Genomic DNA, 22,066 nt, shown 5'->3' with positions numbered 1-22,066 from the left:
TAAAGGACGTTAGTTCATTGAAACATCCCACATTTTCCCAGACAGTCTGTACCATCGTGTCTCATCCAGATTCTAAGTCTCTAGACTCACACAAGTCCAGGTGTTTGTTTGTTCCAAGCTGGACCTGTGGTCACCTCACGATGAGCAGTGCCCCTGGGGACTGCAGGACTGATAGTGTATCTTCGGTTCCCTGAATTTGACAATTGAAGTTCTGGTGGTGTTGATTTAGCGAGTCTTCCTCCAGATTCTCCAGAAATCAGACCGTGTTCTCTGGGATCCATTAACAAAAGCAGAGGCTCTGTCCTTAGCTTCTCCTGAAGAGGATACCCAGGCATTACTCTGATTACCAAAGCAGTGTGCTGACTCAGTCACGCCATCTTTGCAAGCAGCTGTCACAGTGGTGCAGTCACCTTGACTCGCCACACAGCACACTTCCCAGCCCAGCCTGGATTTGGCCCCAGGCAGCCTGTCTTCAGTGACTAGCATCACCTGGAATTAGTGTGGTGCTTTTTTTTTTTTTTCTCTTCAAAAATTTAAAACATGCTCCTTTCCCATTTGAATGCTAACTCATGTGTTTGAGACAGGTGGGGAAAATGCCACCCCCATTTAATACAGACCTGGGTATGAATTATTTCAGGACAAAAGAAGCTTTTCTGGTGCATGTGCGCACAGACATGCAGAGGGCTCTAAAACCAGAGAGCCAGAGACAGCACAGTGCCCGCTTCTGCAGAGAGACTGCTAACAGTCCTGGGCGCAGCTGCTCAGCTTCAGACACTCTCGCTTATTCAGTCACCTCAGTTTCCTTTTTCTTTGCAGTGGGGTTAACGACTACACTTACTTCCTTAGATTTGCCAGACAGAATAAGTGAACTTAGAGTCTGAGAAAAGCCCTGGTCAGCTTGTGAACACTGTTTAGTGTCTGCTCCGTTGGTGTGTCAGTACTCCCGAAGGCCATATGAGATGGTGAGCACTTCCTGTGAGCCTAGTGGGAGGGGACTTGGCTGGCCCTTGCAGGCTTGAGGCTGCATTTGTGAGGCAGCACTCAGGCTCATTTTCATCCTAATGATTGACTTAGTTGGTTTTTCTTCTAATGTGATTTTTTTCTTTTCTTTCTTTCTTTCTTTCTTTCTTTCTTTCTTTCTTTCTTTCTTTCTTTTCCCCTTTTGTTGCCCTTGTTATCGTTTTTATCGTTGTTGTAGTTATTATTGTTGTTATTGATGCTGTCGTTGTTGGATAGGTCAGAGAGAAATGGAGAGAGGAGGGGAAGACAGAGAGGGCGAGAGAAAGACAGACACCTGCAGACCTGCCTGTGAAGCGACTCCCCTGCAGGTGGGGAGCCGGGGGCTCGAACCGGGATCCTTACACCAGTCCTTGCGCTTTGTGCCATGTGCGCTTAACCCACTGCACTACCGCTCAACTCCCGTGATTTTTTTTTCTTAAGGATGAGAAAACCAAAACATATAGACAACAGGATTTATTTATTTATTTGTTTGTTTTGCCTCCAGGGTTATTACTGGCACTCAATCCACTGCTCCTGGAGGCTATTTTTTCCCCCTTTTGTTGCCCTTGTTTTATCATTGCTGTTGGATAGGACAGAGAGAAATGGAGAGAGGGGGAGAGAAAGATAAGACACCTGCAGACCTGCTTCACTGCTAGTGAAGTGACCCTCCTGCAGATGAGGAGCCGGGGGGCTCGAACTGGGATCCTTATGCCGGTCCTTGCACTTCGCACCATGTATGCTTAACCTGCTGCGCTACTGCCTGACTCCCCTGATTTTTTTTTTATAGTAATTCATTACCCGCATCTTTTCAGTGAATTGAGCACATGTGTTTTCACTATCTCTCAAACTGGTAGCCACTGCTCTGTTGGGTGTATGCCAGTTCTTTCCTCCTAAATAAAAAAAGGTCTTTTGGAGCGCGTCTAGATCATCAGGTGTGGAATCAGATGGAAGAGACCCCAGCTACTGTGGAGACACCTCACATTCTCTTTGTGAAGGCGGCACCACGCAGCTGGTTGAAGGAGGGTGGAGACCTGCGGTAAGAGTGGGCAGGACAGCCTCACTTCGTGGCCAGGGCCCTTTGATTTGCTAGGCACTACTCCACACGCAGGATGAAAAGTTGCCTGCCTTGAAAGAGACACATTAGGGGGCCAGGCGGTGGCACACATGGTTGAGAGCACAAACTGCCATGTGCAAGGTTCATGCTCCCCACCTGCAGGAGGGAAGCGTCATGAGCGGTGAAGCAGGTCTGCAGGTGTGTATCTCTCTCCCTCCCTCTTCATTACCCCTTTCCCTCTCAATTTCTGTCCTACCCAATAAAAAAATAGAAAGGAAAGAGAAGAAAAAGGGGGACAGTGGCTGCCGTGATGATGGGTGCTGGCACTGAGCCGCAGTGATAATCCTGGTGGCAAAAAAACACCAAACAAACAAGCAAACAGAAACCACCAGAGACATGCAAGTGAGCAGATTTTGCAGACAGTGCCCTGAGGAAATGAACAGCAAGCAAGGTGCCACGACAGCACAGAGAGAGATGGTTGTTTCCGGCTTGTGTTGTAGCAACAAGGAAGTCATCACAGTGTTGCAAAATGGAAAAGGAGAGGGCTTTACACTGGCTCTCCCAGTGCCTCCTGCAAGCTTCAGTACAGTCTTCTAGACTGGACGAGAGACTGCCCTCATTCTCATGCTTGTCTTGAGCTGACAGTTTCTTTCAAACCTTGTTTGAGGCTCTGAGGTTGCCGGCTAATGACTAAGGTCCACTTACTTGTCAAGAATTAAGAATGCTTCCCACTCCAGTTCAGACAACGTCTGGTTCCTATTTATTTATTTATTTATTTATTTATTTATTTATTTATTTATTTATTTATTTATTTATTTATTACCAGAGCACTGCCCAGCTCTGGCTTATGGTGGGACTGGGGGTCGAATCTGGAACCTCAGAGCCTCAGCATGGAGGTCTTTGCATAACCATATGCTGTCTCCCCATCCCTAACTTAGGGTTGTTGTTTTTTTTCACCAGAGCACTGCTCGGCTCTGGCTTATGGTGGTGCGGGGGATTGAACCTGGGACCTTGGAGCCTCAGGCATGAGAGTCTCTTTGCATAACCATTATGCTATCTACCCCCGCCCAGGGTGTTTTTTTTTTTTTTTTTTGTCGATTCTTTTTTCCCCCTTTTATCTATTAATGAGAAAGATAGGAGGAAAGGAATGATGAACCAGACATCACTCTGGTACATGTGCTGCCGGTGTTTGAACTCAGGACCTCATGCTTGAGAGTCCAGTGCTTTGTCCGTTGGGTCACCTCCCAGACCACCATAATTTTTTTTTAACTAATTTGTTTGTTTTCTTTTTAAATTAGTTTTTATCATTTTATTAGGGAATTAATAGTTTTTTTAAATATTTATTCCCTTTTGTTGCCCTAATTATACTGTTGTAGTTATTATTGTTGTCGTCGTTGTTGGATAGGCCAGAGAGAAATGGAGAGGGGGAGAGAAAGACAGACACCTCCAGACCTGCTTCACCACTTGTGAAGCAGCTCTCCTGCAGGTGGGGAGCCGGAGGCTCGAATCGGGATCCTTACACCGGTCCTTGTGCTTTGCGTCACATCCTCTTAACCGGCTGTGCTACTGCTCAGTTCTCCATAATTTTTTAATATGTATATTTATTTTTCCCTTTTGTTGCCTTGTTTTTTATTGTTGTTGTAGTTATTATTGTTGTCACTGATGTCATCGTCGTCGTTAGGACAGAAAGAAATGGAGAGAGGAGGGGAAGACAGAGAGGGGGAGAGAAAGACAGACACCTGCAGACCTGCTTCACTGCCTGTGAAGCAACTCCCCTGCAGGTGGGAAGCTGGGGGCTCCAACCCAGATCCTTATACCGGTCCTTGTGCTTTGAACCACGTGTGCCCTAATTTAGTTTTTATTGACTTATTTTTTTAAAAAATTCTTTTTAATATTTATTTTCCTTTTTGTTGCCCTTGATGTTTTATTGTTGTAGTTATTTTTGTTGTTCTTGGTGCCATCGTTGTTGGATAGGACAGAGAGAGAAGGGGAAAGAAAGACAGACATCTGCAGATCTGCTTCACTGCCTGTGAAGCGACTCCCCTGCAGGTGGGGAGCCGGGGGCTCGAACCGGGATTCTTACGCCGGTCCTTGCGCTTTGCGCCACATGCGCTTAACCCGCTGCGCCACTGCCCGACTCCTTTATTGACTTATTTTTGATGCTGAGACATTGGGATTTTTCTTTTCTTTCTTTGTTTTTCTTTTTCTTCATCTTTTTTTTTTTCTTCTAATGTCAGAGACAGAGAAGAGAGAGGCACCTTTCTACACCTCTGTAAAGTTCACCTTGGTTCTGTGTGAGAGGTGCCCCTATGCTGCCAAGGACTCGAATGTGGGTTCTCAAGCATGGTGAGATGCTTGCTCTCCCTGGCAAGCTATCTGGTTCTCTGACCTTTGTAAGACCTGAAGATTAAAACAGTTTAAAAAATTGGTTTTGACTCCAGGGACTTAGCTGGCTTGTGTCCTTTTTTGGACGGGGAGGGCATGTACCTTTATGAGGAGGAAGTAAGTGGACTTTTCCACAGGGCTCCATTTCAGGTGCATAATGGTTTATATAATGGAGGCAGTATCGCAGCTGTCAAGATGGGCTGTTGTGCCAGCTATTAACTGGTCTCACTTGTTAGTACTTTCCTGTATTCCTGTTTGATGTCGAGAGTAACTTAACTGTAAACAAAATAGTCAAACATTTCCTTCAGAGACCCAGCTGTGAAATGCTAATCTCCATGGCCAGGAAAGCAAGTGCAGTTTGCAAAGTCCAACATCCTGGCTTTTTATGGAAGGCAGACTGAATTCTGCTGTCTCTGTTCATTCCACTGTGGTGACTGAAAACTAGGAAGAATCAAGGCACACAGAAAGGACTTGCAAGAGAAAACACACCAGCAGGCCCAGCTTAAGTTGAGTAGGAACAATAGCCTAAGAAAGAAGACAGTCTGGCTTTGCCAGGGCCCAGAGGGTGACTTAGATATACCAGTAGGATGCAGTCACCCAGTGACTGAGATCAGTGGGGAGCCTTGATTGTCAAATCACCGGGCGCTTTAGATTCAACAGCCGCATGCAGGACTTTTGAGTCAACGGAATAGCTTAAAGGCCCTCGACCACGCGCAGGGTTCTAGGTACTGCCCTTGTTTGCTTAGCAAGTCCACTTACTCCAAGCACCGTTTCTGCTTTCTTCAAAGCATTGCTGCAGTCCTCGGACAAACTGCTTTTTCTCTGCTTCCAACTGTTGTTTACTTCCCAGACTTCCATATTCTCCCTGCAGCTTTTCTGAATCAGAGAGTGATCTGTTTCACATCCTGTCTAGTTTGGATGTGGGAATTCAGTTTGTTTGTTTGTTTGTTTGTTTGTTTTTAAGGTTGGGTCACAGCAAACATATGAAGCTCTTTTCCCCCTCTCCTCTGGACTGTGTGGCCACTTAATTGATCCTCTGGTCTTCTATGATTTGGTTTGTTCTTTCAATTTGCTTTTGGTTTGTATCATTTCTGTATTTTCCCAGTGTTGTAGTCAGCTAAAAAGTAGTGGCATGCTTTAGTTTTTCACAACTATTTGCTAGATAAAACTTTTAAGAAAGGTGTTTGTTTATGTGGTCTGGGAGGTGGCGAGGTGGATAAAGCATTGGATTCTCAAGTATGAGGTCCTGAGTTCAGTCCCTGCCAGCATATATACTAGAGTGATGTCTGGTTCTTTCTCTCTCTCTCTCCCTCTCCTTCTATTTTCATGAATAAATAAATAAATTAAAAAAGAAAGGTGTTTATATTCTGTGTTTGTGAGTTTTGAGAAATTGTCCTTTAATTCCATGGCTATCAAACAATGGAGGATTATCTAGCATTCACATGTGGAATGTGGTTTTCTGTAGAGGACTTTATGTCGTCAGTCTGGATTAATTTAATTTTACCACTTCGTATTTTTGGCATGTAGAATTTTCAGATTAATAATTCAAAAAATATGGGTGCAAGGAATATTGACATTAACAATTTTTGAAGTGGCATCATTTATGTATGTGATGGCCTCTTGACCGTGTAAATAGCATCATTTTTAATATAGAAAGTTATTTTGGTCCATTTGGTTTCACATAGTTAAGATCTGCTAACATGAGTTTAATGTGCTCTGTCATGCATTGCACATTGTATTTATTTTTTTTCAATAGATAAAATCCATTCCAGGTTTATGGTAACTAAATAGAAGTCAGCCCAGAAGGATGTGATGTTTTTGACTTCATGCACTGAGAAGGTCATAGATTTTTTTTCTTCTCGCATTTGCTTCTTGGTTTGGGGAATTGTGTTAAAAAAGAGAAATGTTATGCATGTACAAACTATTGTATTTACTGTTGAATGTAAAACATTAATTCTCCAATAAAGAAATAAATTAAAAAAAAGAGAAATCTACGCTGACAGTACAACATTGAAATGTTTTGAAGAAGATTGTTCTTGTTTGACTGCTTATTTTTTAAATTAAAAGGTACTTTAATTTAAATTAAAAGGTACTTTCACGAGCATGTATTTTTAAGTGAAGAATAATCCTGGAGTCAGGGAGCTAGCTCATCGTGCTCGAGAGCACCGGCTTGCTTGCCTGTGGCCCCAGAGGAGAGGTCTCAGGATCAGTCTCTGGTCCCGTCATGTCAGGGCTGAGGAGATGCTCTAGCCCTCTCTTGTTCTCTGTTTTAAACTTTTTATTCTTTATATTTTATATTTTATCCGAGCGCTGCTCAGCCCTGGCTTATGGTGGTGTAGGGGACAACCTGGGATTTTTCTCATACCTCAGACATGAGGGTCTCTTTGCATAAGTGTCATGCTATCTTACCCTCCCTCTCTTTTCCTTCTCCTTCCTTCTCTTCTCTTCTTTCATAATCAATACATGATTCAATATTTAAAAGACAGAGAATAATTCTCTCCCTCCTCTAATAAAACATGTATACAGGGAGTCAGGTGGTAGCGCAGCAGGTTAAGCGCACGTGGCGCAGAGCGTAAGGACTAGCGTAAAGATCCTGGTTCGAGCCCCCTGGTTCGAGCCCCCGGCTCCCCACTTGGCAGGGGCGTCGCTTCACAGGCGGTGAAGCAGGTCTGCAGGTGTTTATCTTTCTCTCCCCCTCCCTGTCTTCCCCTCCTCTCTCCATTTCTCTCTGTCCTATCCAACAACGATGACATCAATAACAACAATAACTACAACAACAATAAAAAAAACTAGGGCAACAAAGGGAAAATAAATAAATATTTTAAAAAAACGTACACTTCCAGCTTCTCCTTAACCAGCTCCCAGGAGTTTTAAGGCATGCACAACTGTTTGGACATATCCATCTGTGCATAGCCATAAGTGAAGACAACGTTCTTAGTATTTGTAGAAGCAGGATAATGCTCTACCCGTCCTGTCCCTGTTTTCCTATGAACATATTCTGTTCCTCATGTTCTTTTACTGACTGTTCTATTGTGTGAAGTGGCTTCAATTGAACTGATACTGTAAATATTTAGATCATTACTAGGTTCTTGTCAAAATGTGACTGTTGTATTGAAAATCCTTGTGGACTAATACAGATTGGCATTTTTCGCAGTAGAGTGGATATTCCTATTAAATGTTTATCTTGTAAACGTCTCTTGCAGTGGCACACCTGGTTAAGCACACATTAACCAATAAGTGTGCACATTACAGTGTGCAAGGACCCGGGTTCAAGCCCCTGGTCCCCACCTGCAGGTGGGGAGGCTTCACAAGTGGTGAAGCAAGGCTGCGGGTGTCTCTCCGTCTCTCTCCCTCTCTATCTCCTCTTCCCCTCTCAATTTCTGCCAGTCTCTATCCAATAATAAATCAATAAAATACATTAAAAACAAACAAACAAACAAAATCAAGGTCCTTTATATGCAGAGTTTGCCCAGACTCTCCCTCTGTGACTTGACCAGCTACTAATTACTCTGGAAGCCTTTCTGGTTTTACAGTAGAAGCTCTCTCTCTGCATTTCTGAGTTTTCAGGTGAATATGCAAACGCAGATGAAAAGGCTATCTTGGCACCCTGTATGGTGACATAACCTAATACTCCTAACTTAATTGTTTTCATCATTGCTGCTTTGGTCAACGTGTCTGTCTACCAAGCAGAAGCCTGTTTAAAAAATGGGAGTTGTATGCAGTAGTCATCTATCTACTCAGGGACTCTACTCAGGGACTCGGCGCTCTGTTCCTCTTTCCTCATCCCCTCTTCAGAGTCACTTGGCATGTTCTTTCAGTTCACAGAATCACCGCCAGCCGCCCTTCCTTTGGGTGGCTTAGATCAGCCTCTCCAGGCAGTACTTTGAAGTCTGTGAAATCCATGGTAATTTAGGCTGACAGACTTGGCAGGCCCATTTAAAAAGCAGAATTGTTTGATGGCATGACACAAGCGGTCTGCTAACTGAGTTATAAAGAACGGAGGCATTTCCAACAAACCCTAGTTTTTGGCCTGAAATTTAAATAGTTCTCATTTTGTGGCTTGCAGTCAGTGAACTTCCTGTGATGTAATAGGGACCCTCAGTGCGAAATGTAAGGAAACGGGGGCTTTATTGTGCCTCATGGTTTCTCTGAGGAGGAATGGGTGGAACTGAAAATGTGGCCATCTTCTAATTTCTTTCAGTTACGGTAGAGTGGATATCTTAGCAAGACGTGAGGAAACAATTCGAGAGGAAATGTAAACACTTGGGAAATGTGGAAAGAGAGAGAGGGGGGGGGGGGAGAGAGAGGGGGAAAAAAACAAAACAAAACAAAAAAACTAGCCAGTGTTGGAAGTGGGTGTCTCAAGAAGGAGTTTAATCTGATTCTTCTTGTGGTTTTTTTTTCTTTTTTTCTTTTTTTTTTTTTTTTTTTAATTTTTTGTTTTTTTAAGATTTTATTTATTTACGAGAAAGATAGGAGGAGAGAAAGAGAACCAGGCATCACTCTGGTACCGAACTCAGGACCTCAGACTTGAGAGTCCAATGCTTTATCCACTGCACCACCTCCCGGACCACTTCTTGTGGTTTTAATACGAAGCTCTAGAAGTCAGTAGCTGTACCTAAAAAAATATTGCCAAATTGAATCTAAAACCATAGAGCTTATTGTTGTAATGTGTGTGTGCGTGTGTTGCAAATTTCCAGAGTCTTTCCTGGGTGTTCTAATTTCATTCTTCTCTATATCAAAATCACTTAATTTTTTTTTAAATGTATCTATTTTATTTATTTATTTATTTATTCCCTTTTGTTGCCCTTGTTGTTTTATTGTTGTAGTTCTTGATGTCGTTGTTGTTGAATAGGACAGAAAGAAATGAAGAGAGGAGGGGAAGACAGAGGGGAGAGAAAGACAGACACCTGCAGACCTGCTTCACCCCTTGTGAAGTGACTCCCCTGCAGGTGGGGAGCCGGGGGCTTGAACCGGGATCCTTATGCCGGTCCTTGCACTTTGCGCCATGTGCGCTTAACCCGCTGCGCTACCGCCTGACTCCCTAAAATCACTTAATTTTTTGAAGTTCCAGGACTTTATACCAGATGTCACTGGGTCTTATCAGAAAAAAAAAATAAAAAAGTTTTACATAATTTGGAGATCAGGAAAGAAGGATTCCAAGGCAAAGGTCATGAAAATAAAGCTTCCAGTTTATGTTACCCAGCTCTCTGAATGTGGCTGGACTGGCGGGCTTCCCTCTCACAGCAAAAGTGGATGCAAACAGTTTTGAGTTTATGCCGGTGTGTGGAAACATGTGACACCGACAAATGGGGACCACATGGCCAAGATACCCAGGAGCAAGTCAACAATATGAAAGGGGCGGTTTTGTTCTGTTCATTTCTGTTCATTACATCAGTAGCAAAGGGAAAGGGAAAAAGAGAATTTATGCCTGTGAAGTGACTCCCCTGCAGGTGGGGAGCTGGGGCCTCAAACTGGCATCCTTGAGCCGCTTAACTCATTGCTTTACCACCCAACTCCCGACTTTTATTCTTTTTTTTCAAACATAGTTTTTAATTAATCTATTTATTTGCCCTTTTTTTGCCCTTTTTTATTGTTGTAGTTATTACTGTTGTTGTTTTTGATGTCATCATTGTTGGATAGGACAGAGAGAAATGGAGAGAGGAGGGGAAGACAGAGAGGGGGAGAGAAAGACAGACACCTGCAGACCTGCTTCCACCGCCTGTGAATCGACTCCCCTGCAGATGGGGAGCCCAGGGCTTGAACTGGGATCCTTGAGCCAGTCCTTGCACTTTGTGCCAACTGCACTTAACCTCTGCGAAACCGCCCGACTCCCAACTTTTATTCTTAATGTTCTAGATGATTGCTGTTAGATCCCCAGTCTCTCTGTCCTTGCTGATGATCAGGGATGGTCAGGACTGAGGCACAGAGAGATTTACATTTTGACCGAGTCAGTATGACCCTGGTTCTGTTAGCTGCTCACCTACCTTGATCACTAGGTCAGAAAGTCCTGCCTGGGTTGAATCAGCTGCCTGTGATGACCTTGAGCAGCTGCACCAGTGCTTGGATGTCGTAGGTGCTGAAAAACATCACACGGCAAGATTGCCATTTCTGCGTGTGTGCAGAGATGAGACACAGTACTGGTCAGAAATTTTAGTTAATTGATTTCCCAAATGAATCCATTCCAACTGCCTAAGTACGTACGCCTTAAATATCTGGAAAACAACAGCATCTGTTTAACGTCAAAATATTCCAACGTACATATTTAACTATTAAGCTAGGTATGAATTCCTACATAAGTTTGCCCAAATACTTTGTTTTCAGTTTTGTAAATCCTTTCAAGGTTTAGAGATTTCATCTCAGTCCTTTTAGCATTTTCCACATAGTGGGAAGATCGTAGGTTTTTATGTCAGACAATACCGTTCAAATCTTGGTTTTGTAATTTGTTAACTATATAATTCATTACAACTGACTCCGGCCAGGTAGCTTAGCTTTGCATGAAATCTGAGATTCTATTTCTCTCCTTTCTTTCTTTCTTTCTTTCTTTCTTTCTTTCTTTCTTTCTTCCTTCCTTCCTTCCTTCCTTCCTTCCTTCCTTTCTTTCTTTTTAAGATTTTATTTGTTTATTAGAAAGATAGGAGAGAGGGAAAGAGCCGCCACTCTGGTACATGTGCTGCCAGGCACCGAACTCAGGACCTCGTGCCTGAGAGTCCAGTTCCTTAGTCACTGTGCTACCTCCCAGACCACGAGCTTCTGTTTCTTCATCTTACTTTCCATATCCTATTTACAGAGTCGGCAAACTGCTTTATATTTGAGTCTTGAGGATTAAACGCCACCAGACGTGACTTGGGAGATCAGGTGCTAAGTGACCAACATAACAGTGGATTCTATTCCCTGTAGATGGTCATTTTTCTTTTTCTTTCAAATTTTTAAATATTTATTAATTTATTTATTTTCCCTTTTTGTTGCCCTTGTTTTTTATTGTTGTAGTTATTGTTGTTATTGATGTCGTCGTCGTTGGATAGGACAGACAGAAATGGAGAGAGGAGGGGAAGACAGAGGGGGAGAGCAAGATAGACACCTGCAGACCTGCTTCACCGCCTGTGAAGCGACTCCCCTGCAGGTGGGGAGCCGGGGCCTTGAACCCAGATCCTTCTGCCGGTCCTTGCTCTTTGCGTCACTTGCACTTAACCCACTGTGCTAATGCCCGACTCCCTCTGGTCATTTTTCTTGTCCTCACACCTCATGCATGTGCTCATTTTAACATTATCTCAGTAGTAGAGTACAGTAAAACCTTCCATTGATAGATTCCTGGACATTGCAACCTTTAAGTGGTAACAGTTGATACTGAACATGAAGTAGGCTGTGCATTTACATTTGTTCTGGTTTTTAAGCTAGAACAGTGTCTATTACTCAAGGGACACAGCAGAAATGTGGGGCGGGGGAGTGGGATCGCCTTTCTGATGTGACCTGTAAACACTTTAGGTGTGTTTCTTTTCAGGCTTTTCCCTGTGCCTGGAATTCTTTGGCTTCTTGTGTTGACATAGTTATGATCATCTCATATTACTTTTATTCATGGCTTAATTGCTAAGAAGTTGCAACATGCAACTAAAAAGTGTACAGTTTTGAAATGTTATACAAACAAACACCAGTTGTTGCCATCCAGATTGAGAAATGAAATGCTGCTGGTACTTTGACTTACTCTATTGTCATTGCTGCTCTGGTCTGACTTTATTTCAGATGGGGGCCCAAAGAGAGAGAGAGGGAGGGAGAGAGACCAAGTGGTGGTGCGTCTGGTTGAGTGCAAGGACTGGGGTTCAAGCCCCTGGTCCCTGTTTGCAGGGGGTGGGACTTCATAAGTGGTGAAGCAGTGCTGCGAGCCTCCCTTCCTCTCTTCTCGATTTCTCTCTGTCCTATCAAAGTAAAGTTTAAGTAGAAGTCTTAGAGAGAGACCCAGACACCACAGCCCTGAGATTCCCTCCAGTATAGTGCAGTGCAGTGCAGTGCAGTGCAGTGCAGTGGGGACCAGGCTTGAATCTGAGTAGCTCGCCTGGCAGAGCAGGTGCTCTGTCCAGATCAGCTGCTTTTCCAGTCCTGTAAACACGTAACCTCCTTCCCTGTCATGTAGCACTTTCTTTATCCAGTGTAATTACCGTCCTAGCTTTCATGTTTACCTAGTGAAGTCACCACCCCTACCTTTTGTGACACTCCTTTCTTTCTTTGCTCTTTAGTTCCCAATGTATGAATCTCCTTGAAGCAAGTTTTGACTCTCTTGATCTTTCTAATCTCCATTTTTTTGGGGGGGGGGGTTTCACTATTCTGTGTCCTCTAAGTATTTGCTTAAAAAAATGGAACTAGGGAGTTGGGGGGTAGCACAGCGGGTTAAGTGCAGGTCGCACAAAGCTCAAGGACCAGTGTAAGGATCCTAGTTCGAGCCCCCGGCTCCTCCCCACCTGCAGGTGAGTCGCTTCACAGGTGGTGAAGCAGGTCTGCAGGTGTCTGTCTTTCTCTCCCTCTCTCTGTCTTCCCCTCCTCTCTCCATTTCTCTCTGTCCTATCTAACACAACAACATCAGTAACTACAACAATAAAACAAGGGCAACAAAAGGGAATAAATAAATATTAAAAAAAAAACTATAAACAGATTACATTAGGCTGAAGAATAGAGTAATAGACACTGAAAATATAGAGATGGAAGTGAGGCTTCTATAAAGGTAATCACTGAAACAACAAAAAAATAACCTCTGATGGTCAGGAGATACAAATAAATACACACACACACACACACACATTTTCCCCCCATTCCTGGACAGATATGTGATAGCCACAGTAAATGTGTGCGCTGGGCCACAGCCCTGATCTGTTTCTTTCTTTGAAAGATGATGAGAGGCAGAGAGGGGAGGCACCTGCATCACTGTGGGTCCTCACGTGAGACTCTGTTGCACAGTCTGGATCCTGGGCGTTTCCTTCTTGTCAGTTCTGCTGAGCTCAAAGCCCGTTTCTGCGGTGCTTTTCGCCCCATGCTGATTGTGTTGCTGGCCACAGGAGCACATGGCTGCTGTCCAGCCGCCGTCCTGGTTGGCACACCCGGTGAATCACTCAGTTGCAAGTGATGGTCAACACGTGCTTGTACTGATTGCTTTTCTCTGCTCAGACGTAGGCGCGAGAAACTACAGGCATCTCTGTGCTGTCTATTACAACAAGAATCCCGGGTTTGAGATCATCCACGGCCTCCTGGACAGAGTTATGCAGCTGCTGGACGTGCCGACTGGGGAGAAGAAGAGGGGATATGTGATCAAAGCTTCAGAAGGTGAGTGAGATGAGCTGAATCCTGACTTGGGGACAGCAGAGGGACGTGGCCAGGCTCCGTCTCTGAAAGGTTTAGGTTTTGTTTCAGGGAGAGGGAGAACTATACTTCAGATATTTGCTTTTTTCTTTATGTTATTCATTCATTCATTCATTCATTCATTCACTCTCTCTTTTTTTTCTTTTTTTTTTGCCTCCAGGGTTATTGCTGGGGTTCAGTGCCTGCACCATGAACCCACTCACTGCTCCTGGAAGCTTTTTTTTTTTTTTTCCCTTTTGTCGTTCATGTTGTTTTATCATTGTTTTGGCTATTATTATTGTTGTTATTGATGTCACCATTGTTGGATAGGACAGAGAAATGGAGAGAGGAGGGGAAGACAGAGGGGGAGAGAAAGACACTTGCAGACCTGCTTCACTGCCTGTGAAGCGACTCCCTACAGGTGGGGAGCTGGGGGCTCGGAACCAGGATCCTTACACGGGTCCTTGAGCTTTGTGCCACCTGCACTTAACCTGCTGTGCTACCCCCCGACTCCCTAGTTCCATTTTATTTATTTCCCTTTTCTCGCCCTTGTTGTTTTATCACTGTTTTGGTTACTGTTGTTATTGATGTCATTGTTGGATAGGACAAATAAATGGAGAGAGGAGGGGGAGAGAAAGATAGACACCTGCAGACCTGCTTCACTACCTGTGAATCGACCTCCCCCCCTGCAGGTGGGGAGCTGGGGGATCGAACCGGGATCCTTAAACCGGTCCTTTTGCTTTGTTGTCGTGCATGCTTAACCCGCTGCACTACCGCCTGACCCCCAATTCTCTCTCTCTCTCTCTGTACCAGAGCACTGCTCACCTCTGGCTTATGGTGGTGTGGGGGATTGACTTTTGGAGCCTCAGGCCTGGGCGTCTCTATGCAGAACCTTGATGCTATCTGCCCCTGCGGGCAGGTTGTTGAATAAATGACTGTTGATGATTTTATGATGCAAGCCACCTGGAACCTTTTTTTTTTTTTTAAGAAAGAATTATTTTTTAATATATTTATTTATTCCTTTTTGTTGCACTTGTTTTATTGTTGTAGTTATTATTGTTGCTATGATATCATCGTTGTTGGATAAGACAGAGAAATGGAGAAAGATGTGGAAGACAGAGGGGGAGAGAAAGACAGACACCTGCAGACCTGCTTCACCGCCTGTGAAGCGACCCCCCTGCAGGTGGGGAGCCAGGGGCTCGAACCAGGATCCTTACACTGGTCCTTGTGCTTTGCGTCACGTGTGTTTAACCCGCTGCGCCACTGCCTGACTCCCAAAAAAAAAAAAAAAAATTAAAGAAAATATTACTTTGCACATAGGGTGTCTTGGATCAGTCCGTATTTCAGCGCGTCTAACTGGTTTCCATTGGGAAGAGCATGCTGCTTGTCACGGCCCCTCACTGGCACTGGCGCTACCTTTTTCCCTACACATACTTTCTGCGAGACCCATCAAATCAGAGAATGAACCGGCTTTTATTCATACCAGAATTTCTAAATATCTTGATTATCTGCTTACAAATGGGGCTCCTGCCCTGTGCAATTGCGTGGTCCTGGCGGGCTCCCCCTCAGTTCTCTCTTCCCTCCCTCCATCCTTCCTTCCTGCCCTTCCATCCTTCCATCCTTCCTTCCTTCCTGCCTCTCTCTCCAAGAAGACAGTGAGCAAGGCAAGGAGAAGAAAGATAGCCCAGCACACCCTCATCACGTGTGAAGTTCTCCCTGTGTGTGGCTCTCCTGTGTGGTGACTTGGGCCCTGTGCTCAGTACTGTGTCCACTCTCAGGCGAGGTGTATCCCAGCCCCTCAGTGTCCTGTTTTATTTTAAAGTGGTTAAAAAACAAGATCTAGGGGGCTGGGCCGCAGCGCAGCAGGTTAAGCACAAGTGGCGTGATGTGCAAGGACCGGCGTAAGGATCCCGGTTCGAGCCCCCAGCTCCCCACCTGCAGGGGGGTCGCTTCACAGGCGGTGAAGCAGGTCTGCAGGTGTCTGTCTTTCTCTCCCCCTCTCTGTCTTTTCTCCTCTCTCCATTTCTCAAGGTCCTATCCAGCAGCAACAGCAACAACATTAACAACAATGATAAACAACAAGGGCAACAAAAGGGAGAAAATGGCCTCCAGGAGCGGTGGATTCGTAGTGCAGGCACAGAGCCCCAGCAACAACCCTGGAGGCAAAAACAAAAACAAACAAACAAAAAACAAACAAGATCTAATGATGTCACTTGTTATTAGCTCTTCATCTAAATTTTTCATATGTAGCTATAAATACAAGATAGATAATATCACTATGTAAACCTTAAAAACACAATTTTTTTTTTTTTATGCCAAGTTGTTAGACTCTGTCTGGTTTGGGACTTAGCTACATTTTCTCAGATTTATCATTACTCTGAATATACCCTTTTCTGGTAAGAAGAGATCTTAAAACACTGGAAAAAAATACAGGAGAAGCGGACTCGGGACCACTGTTTGCTGCCGTCCTCAGTCATGCTCTCTTCTTGTGCTCTGGCATTTGGTTCTCTTTTTAATAACTCAATAGTCCCTGGTGGCTTTGTGGTTAGAAGTGCTCTCTCACTCTATCCCCCCAGATTCCTGCTATCCTCAGTTCCACTAGCAGTTGCACCTTACTCCTGCCCTTTTTTTTTCCTTTTTTTTTCACCAGAGCACTGCTTATGGTGGTACGGGGGACTGAACCTAGGACTTGACAGAACCTCAGGCTTGAGAGTCCGTTTGCATAACCATTATGCTATCTAATCCCGCCCCCTAAATTTTCAGATTTTTTTTTTTTAAACAGCAGAGCACTGCTCAGCTCTGGCTTATGGTGTTGCAGGGATTGAACCTAGGACTTTGGAACCTCAGGCATGAGAGTCTCTTTACAGAACCATTGTGCTATCTACCCCCACTTCTTCTGCCCTTTCTAATGGACACCGCTGACTTCCTTGTGCCCTGTGTCATTTGAGCAGAGCTCGGCTCCACTTTGAGAAACTCTGGTTCTGTCCCTTTGATCATTGGATCAGTGAGCACAGGCGTCCCAAAGAGCTGTGTTGGCACTGGAGGGCAGCCTTGCTCAGGCGGCACCCGGCGTCCGCACAGAGAGGGTCCCCGCAGACATGCCGTTAAGCCCTATGACTGCAGCCGGAGCTAGAAGCCACGTTCAGCCTTGCATGGTCTTTATTTGCTTATCCCCCTTGCAATTAAGGACATAAGACGGCAAAGAATGTTGAGCTGATGATAGAATAAAGTGGGTTGCTGAGTAGAGAGGGAAAAGAAAGGAAGAAGCATCTTGAACATTTTAGCAGCACCGTGTTTCACAAGGGCTCGACTCAGACCGTCTCAGTGGCGTTTGATCAGATCATGACGGCATATGTAGATGCATTTTCCAGACTTTTTCTCCTTTGTTTCTGTGGTTTGCTGCAAACTAAATTATGTATGTTAAAATGCATTCATCCTTTTCGAAAACCACTTCTGGGTAAGGAAAATTCTCAGCATTTTTATGTTGGAAACAGTTAATGTGGTTGCTGGGCAAATCAGCGGCAAAAATAATTTATTGTAGAAGGTAGCAAGCTTTGTGTGCGACGACGAACTGCCTTGAGCATGCATTCCCCCCTTAATTTGTTACTGATTTCAATTTTGTTCATTAACAATTCTACACAAAACGCAGAGCCAACTTACGACTAGATCTCTGATAATCTTGCAGCCTTAGATCTCTGATAATCTTGCAGCCTTCAGCGTGCAGCATTCTAGTTCTCGTGCTGCTCAGAATTCATTTTGTGAAATGATAAGTAACCTTGTAAGTGATATGCACCTTCAGTCCTGCACCATACGCGCTCTGAGTGGTTATCAAGCATCTTCTGTTACAACAGCACCTAATGGTCGTTGACTTGACCTACAGGTCATGCCCTTCTTCCTCTCTCAGGACACCTGTGAAAGATTTCAGATGCTAAAAAGCAGTGGGTGAGATTGTGATGTTTCCCTGCCATAGAGAGAGAGAGAGAGGGGAGAGAGAGACATGAGCTGAGAAATACAGGAGGAGAATATGTTGAACAACTAACTAGCTGAAGGAAGGGTGTTCCACTTCTGGTGTGATTGACACAGAACTTTCTGGACTAAGGAATCTGTGTGGCCTGCACCCTGTAGTGTTCTTTTAGGGCATCTAGTTTAAGAGAAAAAAGGCTTTGGGAAGTTTCTTAAGCTTCCTGACCTCCTTACTCAGTGTAAAAATAGTCCCGATTCCTCTGGGTCTTTGCTTTGTTATATTTGAGGTAACTTTTCAAAATCTCTGCACTACAATTTTTGTAGTATGCTTTCTTCGTGTGGTCAGGCTTTGACAGCACCCTGCTTTCTCCTCTTTATTGGGGGATTAACTGTTTATAGTTGACAGTGAAATACATTAGTTTGTGCGTATCTAACATGCCTCGGTTTTCCACGTAACACTAAGCCCCCCACAGCACCCTGCTTTTAACACACCAGCACGTTGCAGCCCACTATTAGGAATCACTGGGAATTTCTGGAGAAGGATATATCTTGGGAAACTAAATATCAGCTCTGTTAAGTGTCCAGGCCAGCTTAAACCCACAGGATGAATAGCTTGGCCGTATGAATAGGTGAGTAGAAAATGCCCCAGGTGAACCCACTGAGTGATCCTTAGACAGTGCTGTCCACTCAGAATAAAGGCCTTGTGTCCTCAGAATGCTTTTTCTTGGCTTTGGCATGAGAAATAAACTTCTGTCTTGTTCAAGCCATTAATATCTGTGTTTTATTTTTTGAGGAGGAACACACACATACACACACACACACATGTACCCCCCCAATTATATGCTACATTTTAATTTCCTTCTGCCTGTAGCCTTTGACAGTATTACAATGCTAACCAGTTATAAGACAACTGAATCAGGTTTCAAACTGCCTTCCATGACTTTTTTTAAAATTGATTCTTAGTCAAGTCATTTATTCTCATTTATTTTCTTTCCCGGCTCAGTTTTTCTCCCATGCCCAGAGCATTAGTCAGCTGTGGCTGATGGTGGTGCAGGGTTAGGGGGACTGAGTCTGGAGCCTCAGAACCTCAGGCACAAGTCTGTTTGCATAGCCATTCCGATTTCTCCCCTATCCTTGCAATTATTGCCTTTCTTTCTTTCTTTCTTCCTTCCTTCCTTCCTTCCTTCCTTCCTTCCTTCCTTCCTTCCTTCCTCCCTCCCTCCCTCCCTCCCTCCCTCCTCCCTCCCTCCCTCCCTCCCTTAATTAATTGGATAGAGACATCAATTGAGAGGGGAGGGGAAATAAAGAGGAAGAGAGACATCCGCAGCCCTGCTTCACCACTCGTGAAACTTTCTCCCTGCTGGTGGGGACCAGGGGCTTGAACCTGGGTCCTTGTGCACTGTAATGTGTGCTCTCAACCAGGTGCACCACTGTCTGGCCCCTCTACATCATTTTTTTTTAAACTTTATTTTTTCCCTTTTGTTGCCCATGTTTTTTATTGTCATTGTTATTGTTGTCGTTGTTAGATAGGACAGAGAGAAATAAAGAGAGGAGGGGAAGACAGAGGGGGAGAGATAGACACCTGCAGACCTGCTTCACCACCTGTGAACCGGGATCCTGATGCCGTACATGCACTTTCCGCCATATGTGTTTAACCCACTGTGCCACCGCTTGGCTCCCCCCCCCCCTTTTTTGACAAAATTTAAATGTGGTCACTCTCATATTCACACGGAGTGGCTTTATTCCAGCCAGCTGCATGTATATTAACTTCCTAGACATGCCTAAGCTTTTGTTAACCAGGTTGCCTTTTTTTAGTTTTTATTTTATTCCCTTTTGTTGCCCTAGTTGTTTTATTGTTGTAGTTATTATTGATGTCGTCGTTGTTGGATAGGACAGAGAGAAATGGAGAGAGGAAGGGAAGACGGGGAGAGAAAGACAGACACCAGCAGACCTGCTTCACCACCTGTGAAGCGACTCCCCTGCAGGTGGGGAGCTGGGGGGCTTGAACCGGGATCCTTACACCGGTCCTTGCGCTTTGGTCCATGTGCACTTAACCCGCCCAAGTTGGCTTTTTACAGCTGATGAAGAGAAGACATTGACGGCTCTCATGCAGTGTTTTGAGGGAGTGGCCTTTATCCTAGTGCCAGAGAGATTGCTCAGCATTAAACACAGGGCTTTGCCTGAGGCCCCAAGTGCAGTGTACCTCATAGGCCGTTTACCTCATAGGCCAGTGCTAAGCAACCCTGGGTCTCTCATTCATGCCCTCTCTCATTAAAAAATGAGAAAGATAAAGTGTTTCTGTCTCTCTTACTTGCTGTGCTACCTCCCAACTCCCTGGGCCTCTGATTTTGTTTTCTTTCTTTCTCATTTAAACCTGACTTTGCAGAGAGTTGGGAAACAGTGCTATAGCAATAATGATTGGATACGGTGTTCTTTTTATACCTTACTTTCAGCTGCTTTGCTCTGGGGAGCTGTGGTTAAGGTCAGCTGAGATTTTGGCAGCATCACCTGATCACACGGACCAGTGTGCTGTGTGTGAAACATAGCTGCTCCTTCCCCAGCTCCCAAGACATCCGCACTTAGACTGCGGGGCTTGGGCATTCTCTGCTTGTAATTGTGCAGGAATGCTCAGTACTTCAAAATCAAGAGGACTTCTTTTTTCATGACACTGAGCCAAACAGGAAATTTTGTCTAAAACAACACGATTCCTCTGGCCATCAAACTTCTCTGTGGTAACGTGAAGAACCACTGGCTGAAGTTAATATGATATGACAGTGGTTATTTTTCTGAATCTTCCAAATTGCTAAAATTCCTCAGCAAAAGTAACTGAGTCAGTTCAAGTACCATACGACATCTGACATTTTTTTCAGGCTTAGCTAGAAAAATGATCTAATTGTAAGGTATTGCATTTTCAAAAAATAGAAAACAGTGTAGTAGAGGAAAAAAAAAGTCTGCATGTATTTACTTCGATAGGAGAGCCAACCTTAAGGAAGGGGAAGCCTCTTTACTGGAGTGGCCTTGAAATAATAATTGAGAGTAATTTAAAACATGTTGCTGCTATGACTCCTTTTGAAGTCAATGTGTTCAAGCAAACATGTATATTGAATTTACTTATCTTTAAAATATCCTTTTTCTCTGGGTAGATCTACATTTAGCAGTTCCTTTGCTTTGTAGGTATTAGACTAAGATAATAATTTTTTTTTTTTTTTTGGGGGGAAGCATCTTCTCAGAAACCCTTACAGTAATGTCATAGTGTTGTTACAGCGAAGGCCCTTGGTGTTCAGTTATTTTCTCGAGAACAATTTGAGATATTTGCAAACACATGTCAGTTGATCTCTGCCCTTGAGAATGTTGACACTGGGCGGAAACTCAGGCTAGGCCTCAAGACCTGGGCTTTACTATCCTGGCTTCTCGTACCTCCTTAGCCTGTGGGGAACCCCTGTTCTCAAGTGCCAAGTAAGGGAACAGGTAAGATCACCTGCAAAGTGGTTCGCAGGCTCAGAATTCTGCCGGTTCTAATATTTTTTTCCTTCCTTTAGATATTGTCACTGTGGTCCTTCAGTTTTCTCATCAAACCTGGTTACAGAAATCTGGAATTTACTCTTTATGCTTATATTATATTGAATTCTGGAATTTACTCTTTACGCTGATATTATATTGACTTCTTTAAAAAAAATGTTTTATTTTTTTTACCTATCCAATGTTTATTTTACCTATCCATTTTTTAGATAGAGACAGAAAACCTGCAGGAAGGGGGAGATAGAAGGAGAATGAAAGGATCCAGTGGCAGCACAACAGGTTAAGTGCACCCAGCACAAGAACCGACCGGCGGGAAGGATCCCAGTTCGAGCCCCCGGCTCCCCACCTGCAGGGGAGTCGCTTCCCACGTGGTGAAGCAGGTCTGCAGGTGTCTGTCTTTCTCTCCCCTTCTCTCTGTCTTCCCCTCCTTGTTACATTTCTCTGTGTCCTATCCAACAATAGCAATGATAAAAAACAGGGCAATAAAAGGAAAAAGATGGCCTCCAGGAGCAGTGGATTCAAAGTACAGGCACCGAGCCCCAGCGTAACCCTGGAGGCAAAAAAAAAAAAAAATTAAAAGGAAGACAGAGAGAATGAACCAAAGCAGCACTCTGACGTGAGTGGTGCCAGGGGTTGAGTCTAGGACCTTAGACTCACAAGAGCCGTGTACCATCGCTCCACCATCTCTCTAGCACCAGTTTTAGAGGAGTTTTAAAAACTCATTAGTGGCGCCGGGCTGTGGTGTATTGGCTGAGCGCACACGTTACCATGCACAAGGACCCAGGTTCAAGCCCCCAGTCCCCACTTGCAGGGGGAAAGCTT

At 44.3% G+C, this 22,066-nt stretch overlaps 1 protein-coding gene across 1 annotated transcript in view; it reads left to right on the top strand.

Moving 5' to 3' along the window:
* The window catches only part of FARSB (phenylalanyl-tRNA synthetase subunit beta), a 63,428-nt gene that overhangs the window by 31,564 nt on the left and 9,798 nt on the right, over positions 1-22,066 (top strand). Inside the window, exons 17-18 of the mRNA XM_060193666.1 lie at positions 1,951-1,964; positions 13,592-13,747. Of these exons, the coding sequence (XP_060049649.1) occupies positions 1,951-1,964; positions 13,592-13,747 (170 nt within the window). The remainder of the gene's footprint in view (positions 1-1,950; positions 1,965-13,591; positions 13,748-22,066) is intronic.

This window comes from Erinaceus europaeus, chromosome 7 (genome assembly GCF_950295315.1).
Source record: "Erinaceus europaeus chromosome 7, mEriEur2.1, whole genome shotgun sequence".
In the NCBI taxonomy this organism is placed as follows: Eukaryota; Metazoa; Chordata; class Mammalia; order Eulipotyphla; family Erinaceidae; genus Erinaceus; species Erinaceus europaeus.
The sequence above is the reverse complement of the archived record's forward strand: the minus strand, read 5'-3'. Positions and strand labels throughout refer to the sequence as shown.